Source organism: Corylus avellana, chromosome ca9, assembly GCF_901000735.1.
Source record: "Corylus avellana chromosome ca9, CavTom2PMs-1.0".
Taxonomy (NCBI): domain Eukaryota; kingdom Viridiplantae; phylum Streptophyta; class Magnoliopsida; order Fagales; family Betulaceae; genus Corylus; species Corylus avellana.
This window is the reverse complement of record NC_081549.1, coordinates 14,864,696-14,873,842: the sequence shown is the minus strand read 5'-3', so window position 1 is coordinate 14,873,842 and position 9,147 is coordinate 14,864,696. Positions and strand designations below refer to the sequence as shown.

The following is a 9,147-nucleotide window of genomic DNA, read 5'->3' as shown; positions in this document are numbered from 1 at the left end:
ATATTTCTTGGAAATGGATAATATAGCAAATAGAGGCTGTGGAATATCCAAATCTACTGGCGGCATAGCATGGAAGGAGTGCTGAAATTTGCAGATACCAAATGTGGCAAAGCTGTTCTTATGGAAGGCCTTACACAGCTTGCTACCGACTAGGGTGAATTTGGCCAGGAAGGGAGTAGTTCAAGACACTTTATGCCCCATATGTGGACTCGAAGATGAAACGGTGGTGCACATTTTATGGTTTTGCCCTTCATTAAACGACATGTGGGGAGGAGGGCTGGTTAAATTACAAATGTATGGAGGAATGGGAAGAAGCTGTCCAGATGTTTTTGAGTCCGTTCTTGAACAATGTGACACAAAGGAAACTGAACTATTTGTTGTCATGGCAAGGAAAATCTGGTTGAGGAGAAACTCAGTCCTACATGGATAATTTTTATGCATCCTACCCAATTAGTACATAAAACTCATACCTTGTTGGAAGAATTTCAAAGTGTGAATCAAAATGTTCAATGTGAAGCAGCTTTTGACTGTGTACCAGCAGTTGTAGTATGAAAATTTTTACCAAGTGATAAGATCAAGATGAATTGGGATGCGGGGCTAAATTCGAAGAAAGGACGTGTGGGTCTGAGACTTATAGCCCAATACTCAAATGGTAATTTTCTTGCTACACGCAGCCTGCCTCTTGATTTTCAAACTGAGCCAGCAATAGCCACAGCTCTAGCATCGGTGAATGCTATTATTTTCTGCAAGGATTTGGGTTATAATAAAGTCATCTTTGAAGGTGACTCATTGCAAATTATCAAGGCTTGCCAGAGGGTCCATGTTTGTGTAGCTATAGGCACTTTATAGAATGTATTCAACGAGAGCTACTTTTGTTGGAGAACGCCCGTTTTATGCATATAATGAGAGATGCCAATAAAGCTGCGCACATGCTAGCAAAATTAGCTACCACCTATATCACTATGTCTACTTGGTTGGAGGATGCCCTACCTAGTGTAAGTGATATTGTAAGAAGAGGGAAATCTTTTCTGCTTGTGTGATCTTTTGATAGATCTTTTGAGATAATGAATATTCATAATATTCCTTAAAAAAAAAAACAAAAAAAAGAATTCTCAAGCTGAAATGAGATAAATAAGAAGTAAAGAAAATTCTGCCACGGCCATTAATTCTTTTCCACTTCAAAGCAATGTTACAGTCACAAAATTACAACGATAAGGAGAATGAAAGAATATAAAAAATACATGAATATTGAATTATATAACTAATAAGTGCACACATCACACCATTTGAAGGATAAGCAAAAAGAATCACATAAAGTAAATACCAATCGACTCCAAGCCAACGACCCCAGTTCTCCAATCGGTGATAGACGTGGCAATGCATTCGCTACCACAGTCCAACCAACATTCTGCAACACTAGGTTTTTTGGCTTAAGCTGCAATTGGAGGTTCCTGCATTCAAATGACCAAGGACTTCAATAAATTGGAAGAGAACTACGAATACGTTTGGCATTGCGATTTAGCACGCCAAAAATACGATTTTAAACTAAATTGCAAAAATGTATCGTTTGCCAGTACACTATTTTAAAATTGCAATTTGAAAACAAAGAAAACTCCGCGTTTTCAAATTGCAGACAAGGGATGCATCATAGAAATCACATAATTTCAAAGGAAAATTTGTGATTTTAAATGTCAAAGTTTACCAATCGCTTTAACTGCGTTTTTATTTTCATATTTTGAAATGCAAACCCAAACAAACCTAAGTGTAAATCAAGGACTTCCCACTTTCGGGATTAGACAAACCCTGCCAAACCCCCACCCCTCCAATCCGCCATGGGTTGGCGCCCATAAAAGGAGAATAGAAAACAAGAAATAGGAAAAGATGCTATTTAAAGGGTATACGGCATATATCTTGCTTAAAATATACAAAATACACCCAAATATAATAACCATAAGAGCTTCGAAAGGCTGCTGTTGACCAACAACCAGATTCTAAGGCACCATTTTCTGACATTTCTTGCACACTAGATATAAAATGTGATTTGATATCTTTCAACTCAACTTATAGGACCACGGCTTCATGACCCTTTGATTTACCTTACTACGCCATTAATCAATCATAATAAATTTTAGATAGAATGTAGTCAGAATCCACCTTTGCAGTTATGTTTGACACGGCCATATGGAACTTTTCTCTCGTTTTTGTACCCGCAACCTGTCCTGCCTTTGCCACCTTACCAAAAGCACCATTTAACCACGCTGCTCCTGCAGTAACATACCTATCCAGCACCAAAAGAGTTCATTCACTAACTACGTATACCAATAGCGCAAATCACTTATAGCACAGAAATAACATTTTTTTAAACATATATTCATGATCTGTCATTTCCTTTCAAGAAAGAAATCAAAGAACATATTTGGAAGCCAGAACATGAAGAACAAATTATACTGCAACTCGATGAGCCCAAACATATTAAAAGCCATGTTTGCTGTAGTTAATTACTTACAAGACTGTGAGACTCCCAGAAAGAGTATAACTATTGGGTTTAGGCTCCTTTTGTTATGACAGTTTCTGGTAAAATGTTTTCAGTTGCAAAAAACTTTCCCAGAAAAACTACTGATCTTTTAGTGCTTGGCTATCACCTGGAAAATAATTTCTTGATTTTCAGTTATTTGGTTCACATTGAAAATGTAAGATCATTAACATCCAAATTTTCAAAAAATAGAGAATAAGTGAGTTGCAACCAGAAGGTCGCTCTGGTCGGGGTCGTGCTGGTGGAGGCTCTAGTGGGATTAGTGCTGGCGAGACCGGGGTGGTGTCTAAGGTGTGCCAAAGCGTAGATGTTTTCCAGGGAGGAGATCTGAAGGAGAAGAGCTGTGAACGGAAACTGTTTTACGCCTTTAAAAAAGGTGTATCGTCTTACAGAAAAGATGAGGGTGTTTTACGGTTGACCAAATGTTCCAAGTGCTGCCAAACACTCGAAAACACTAAAAACATTTTGTGGAAAATATTTTACGTCAAAACAAATGGAGCCTTAATTAGAAGGAAAAGAAAAACACATTTGGAAGCTAATCCAGTCAAAGGAACTGAATGCTTTACAACTTTGAAAGGAAAATTCATTAAAGAATTTTGGGTTCCTAATCCAGTATCTTTGTTCCAACAAACGAAAGATCAAGGGGGGTGCTGGATCCATTCCATGAGATGGGAAAGAGAGGGAAATGGCTTCCTGCTGCCCTAGCATAACTGACTGGCATGCAAACAACCTGCACCTGTTCTTTCACCAGCACTCGTTATGGAATCAGGCATATGGTTGCCCTAGCATCCTATGCAATAGCATTTTTTTTTTTCTTTTATCTGCATGCCATGCAATAGCTTACATATTGCTAGAATTGGAGGAGACTGCAGACATGAACTTAAAATGATATTTGTTTCAGGAATTAGATTCATACCTGCTTGTTTTAACAGCTGATCCTGTGTCATTCAATTTCCTCTCTGCTGCAAATATTGCAGCCATCGTTTTATCTGACACGTGAAGCCTTTGATCAACAGACTTCACTTTCTCATTGACCACTGAGATCCCGACTGTCAATTTCTCTGTAAGCCCAACTCTCCTGTCAAAGGAAACGACCTTCTCTGATGCACTGGCTGTCAACCGATGCTTCTCATCAAATGCTTTGGCCTTGTTCACAGCATCTTGTCTAATAGCTGAACCTTTCGCTAGCATAGTTGCAACTGCATCCTGTGCTCTACTGACATACATTCTTCCATTGTTTGGCGAGTCAGATTTATCCTGCTAGCAGCGACGGTACCCTTAGCCCATCAACCCCAAGAGAATGATTTTTGGCAAATGACTAGACAATGGTTTAAGGTATCAAAGAAGTTTAAGGTGCCATCCTAGATCCTTACAGGATCTCTTATGACTGTCATATCTAATACTTGCAAGAGCCCTTGCAGTGCACAGCACAGATAGCTAATAAATTATAACTACATGATCTCTAATGGAAAAGAGTTAGAAATTCTTTTAAAAAAAGAAAATTGGAGGGAAGAGTTGATAAAGCATAAATATGGCACATCACACATGGCTCATCAAGATGGAATGCAACAAGTATAACTTACAGCCTTCCTATTTCAAGGAAGGCTCTAGCCTCTACCAAAAAGCACTCAATTCAGTGAATGAAATGGTTTGGCACTCATTATACTGCAAGTGAGATCTATAGCAGCATCTTTTATTACCTCAATTGTTGAGGTGTTTTCGGCAGGAGCAACACACACAGCATTGTCCACCACCCTAACTTCCTGCAGGAATTGCACTAAATTAATAAAGAAATTGGGCTACTGGACCTGAAAAGAGATTGCAAAACTTCTCAATAAATTTACCTGCATCTCACGTTTTGCTACATAGTTTTGAACAGGAGTTATACTCACAATCTGGTCTACTATTGTTGCTCCCTGCAACACAAAATACATACTTTTCACTTGTGAGGCACACACTATATAGTGCCTATCCATAAGAAAAAGAAAAAAATTATAAGAGCTCAAGTCAAGACCCAGTAGGCAGAAAAAATAAATAAATGCCCTGTCACGTCATATCATGCCAAATTAGTGTGCACTTGGGGGGAAAATTAAAATTGACATATTATCAAGGCATGTTTTCCATTCTGGTCAGAAAGCCACCAGACCTTTATCAATCTTTGTAGTTAAAAATCAATTAATAAAGCCCAAACGCAATACCTATCTAAGGATTGGATCACAAATCAAACAATAACTACAACTTCAACTGTGAAATTATTACGAGTAGCAATGTAACCCAATATTTAACCTCATGTAACCCAATATTTAACCTCTGATGGCATAGCTTATAAAATCTTTATCTGAATTCATTTCCAAAATAATATAAGATAAGGGAAAAAAAAAATCCTTCGGATGCCAATTTAGGAAGGCTAGCAACAGGAAAGTACAGAGACAGTGGAAATCATTTCCTAGAGATAAAATGTGCCTATTTAACTCCCTTGAAACAATCATCTACAAGGAGGAATAATTCCACAAAATGCTGTTCACACATTAGACAACTCGATGTATAATAAACAATTAGAACTTTCGTTCTTGAAAAGTGATTAAAATAAATTTTTGCTACTGATTATTTGACAATGTGCTAAGTTTCTGCATGACCAATTACCCTAGTTCGGTTCACACACACATGCATGTGTGCACGCCCAAACGACAAACCACAAACATACAAAGAAGAGTACAATGGAGGAAAATGAGCTTGAATGAACAATTCAAAAATCATTGTGAAACTCTGTATGGAAGTTAACCATAGGTATTGCCTTTAAATTTCTTGTTTATCTACTATTTTACATAATCAGATAAACAGGGACAGCTTAAGGTGACATCATTTTCGGTCATGAAGCAAAAGATAACAGATATGATATAGCAAGACTATTCATGACAAAGGCAGACCAACTGGAATCACCCTTTGGTTTGAAAATTTGTCTTGAAGCAAATATACAACACCCGAAAATGAAAATCACATTGATCATGGCTCTAGAAGCACAAATAGCAAATACAAAAAATTTAGCAATGAAAAATAGCAGGTAAATCCTGCTATCTGTAAGAAAATAAAAAGGGCCAATGAGAAGTTTAAAGCTGAAGAAATTCAGCCACTATAAAGTCTAAAGTCAACCAAAACTAATTTTCCAAACCAAAATAATTGAAACATTTAAGAGAAAGAAAGATAAAGCATATTCACCAAAGCAAATGCAAAATAAGACACTGACTTCATTGATAAGAAAGTAAACTGTATTGAGGAAATACCGATAACAATAATGCGATTTCAAGCGCTTTAGGATCTTTAAATGTCACAAATGCACTCTTTGATTGCCCGGACTCACTGCAACCAAAAACAAAACATAACAAAACAACCCCAATCAACCCTTACCCTCCACTTTGTTGCAACTGAGCTGAGGAAATTAACGTTTTACACTTTAAAATACAAAACTATAACTGCATTTTCATTTATTTTCCTACGTTTTCTCGGCAACCAAGCAGAGAATTAAAGAAAAACTAAAATAGTAACTACAAATCAGGAGTAATTAAATTCAGTCTTTCCTTTTCTTTTTGACTCATTTGTAAACTAAAACAATTTCTTTTAACCAAAAAAGAAGACCAATACCAATAAATATTTTCACTCCCAACTTCTTCCCCGGATTTCCTCAGTAAACAAACAGATTTTGATACCAAAAAAAAAAAAAAAGATAGGAAAAATCAAAGATCCAAGAATCTAAACTCTCATAAACAACAGATAAATTATATATAGAAAAAAAAAAAATACCATTGGATCTCAATATGTTCGATTTCTCCAGAAAACGAGAAGAATTCGTGAATCTCTCTCTCACTAGCTAGATCTGAAACGTGCTGCACCTGAACCGTTCTCGTCTGAAAATATTTTACAAGTAAAAAAAAAAAAAGGTACAAAATTAATAAAAAAAAAAAAAAGGTGGAAATTCAGTTGTACAATACAGAAGCAAATTTCGAGACTAAACAAACCTGCATTTATGATAACAGTTTGTGGAGCTTTGTCGTTGTTGTTGTTGTTGCCGCCGGGAAAAGGTCACCGGATGCGTGTTGTGAGTGAAGGAAGAAGGAGAGACAGGTGGAACAGGGTGGAGATACTTACAAAAAGAGCCACCGGACAAGTAAGAGAGAGAGAGAGAGAGAGAATGTGAGCAGCGCAGGTGAAGAATCAAGAATGTATGTTATGTAGAGTAATAGAGTAATAGTAATACTTGTTGGTGTCTTGCTGGTGACTTCAATTAAAATGCCCGTCTTCTCCCTAAATTTCGGGCTTTTATTCACGTTAATTTTTTTATTTTTATTTTAATCACATAACTATTAAATAATATTAATGTGGCAGTTTTAATAAAAAATTAATTCTTGAATTTCATTTTTTTTTCTTTTAAAATTATTTGAAATTATTACATCGGCATCCTATAATAGCTAATTATTCTTTTTTTATTAATAATTTTTTTTTTTTTCAATGAAATAGTCATTAACTATAAAAAGGAGGTGGTAGTGGTGAAGTAGCCGTCGGACAAGGGGACAGAAAGGTGACGCTCGAGGCAATGTGGAAGGAGAGGTGGTGGTGGCGGCCGCATGAAGAAGAAAAAAAAACAAGAGAGGTAATGAAGTTGCACAAGAGAATGGGCAAGTGGGTGACGCCGTGACGGTGAAGCCATTAGAGTATAAAGGCAAAACGGATAAATCCACCTTAGTAAGAAGGTAAGGTTAGATTGAGTGGGCATGTGAGCCTTTAAAAAAAAAAAAAAAATTGCTTTCATAATGGTAACTTTTCTTTTAAATAAAATCTCTTGATCATTTAAAAACTATAAACACCTTTTAAAATGCTCCTCATCTTCTTCTTTTTTTTTTTTTTTTTTTTTTTTTATAAAAAAAATCTTTAAATAAGATAGTAAATGGGATTTGTTTTATTCTTGGGAAATAACCATTTCACAATTATGAACCATTATTTGCCTTAACTTTATAGTTTATTCCACACTATGGTATCATGTGAGTGACTGTCCTTCATCAAAATTGGTCATTTTTAAACTTTACTTTAAAACTTAACTCTAGATCATCCCAAGAAATGAATGATTTTAACAATTTTCAGTTGCATCAAATATCAAAACATAGAAAAATATGAAAACATTTTTTTTTAAAAAAAAACCCTTATATCAAATTAAAATAATAATAATTTTTTTTAGATAAATGTTAAATTTAATTATTTAATAATGAATAGGGGATACATTGAACCTAATCCAATTCAAACCATATACATCTTGCTCTCTTTTAAATTCTTATATGGTGCGCATGAAATTTAATTATATATGTATCACCCCCAATTTGTTAGGGCTAGATTTGTTGACACATAAGCTTAGAGGCGAAAAGGTTATAAATGGAAGCACCAGAACACTTATTAAAAAAAAAAATTAAAGGGTGGCCGGCCACCTTAGTTGGGCCTAGGGCTGGCTTCGGCCATCCAAGACTGGACATTCCTTAATTTTTATTTTATTTTTTATTTTTTTATTTTTTTTTAACTTGGGATGGGGGCATTTAGGGTAAAAAAAGTCAAAATAGTCGAATTGCAATAGTTTTGAAGTTTGGAGGGGTCAAATGTTACTTTTTAAATATTGGAGGTCAAAGTGCAAATAAATTGATAATTTAGAGGAGTAAAATGTATTTTTTCTAATAAAATAATATATAGCATGACTCAACATAATTATTTCCCCATCTAATTTGCATTTTGCCTCAAGTTCGCTGCGCCTTTCCCTTGTGCTATTGTAGTATCAGTTTTTTGTTTTCTCTATTTATTTATTTATTTTTGGGATTTAGTCTCCCTCATCTGTTGTTGCTTGCTTTTTTGGTGGAGAATTTTTCTCATGGCTTATGTTTGCCGGTTTTGTTCATTGTGATGTGGTTTCTCTTTAGTGGTTCCAATCCAGCTTCCGCCGCTGCTTATTCTGTTGTTGTAAAGTGTCTTTTCGCTTTCTGCAATTGCTGTTATGTAAGTTGTTCCGTTTACAAAATTCTGCTTACGCTTACCATCTTCAGTGGCGGTCCCAATTCTCTCAAAATATGTAGGAAAGTGACATCAAACATGTTTTTTATTTGAAGTTGTGTTTTTGGCTTGATAATTGATTTATATACTCGTTGGAGTTTAAAATATACAATTTAACCCACCATACTTGACGAAATATTGGTTTATAGAACTAATTTTTTGGCTGCTATTAGATTCAAAGATTGTTGGCCGGGTATATAAATATTTGTTCTTTTGGCTATATAATTATTTGTCCTCAGATAAGGTGGGGTAGGTTAGTTTATCGCAACCAATCTTTAGCCAGAGAGTAGATAATGAAATTGACTTAACCAAAAAAGAATAGATGAGAAAATCAACTTGAAGACATTGCTAGATTTTATAAAATAATTGTATTTCTCTTCTTCTCATATTAGAAAAAAAAAATAATAATAATAATTAAAAATTGAGTCATATATTACATTGGATTTTGATGTATGCATAATGTTAATGAATGGAAATGAACAAGGGTAGGATGGTAAAATCGTGTAGGGTGTTAGGTGTGAGTCATTTGATTC

At 35.2% G+C, this 9,147-nt stretch overlaps 1 protein-coding gene across 1 annotated transcript; it reads right to left on the bottom strand.

Moving 5' to 3' along the window:
• Positions 1-1,134: 1,134 nt before the first annotated feature.
• Positions 1,135-6,774, bottom strand: LOC132162067 (binding partner of ACD11 1). The gene is made up of 8 exons (XM_059572313.1): positions 6,547-6,774; positions 6,332-6,435; positions 5,815-5,890; positions 4,378-4,449; positions 4,234-4,296; positions 3,450-3,790; positions 2,155-2,278; positions 1,135-1,451 (listed from the first exon to the last, which is right to left on the bottom strand). Exons 1-8 carry the CDS (start codon positions 6,550-6,552, stop codon positions 1,431-1,433), a joined length of 807 nt encoding a protein of 268 aa, XP_059428296.1. The 5' UTR covers positions 6,553-6,774; the 3' UTR covers positions 1,135-1,430.
• Positions 6,775-9,147: the final 2,373 nt, after the last annotated feature.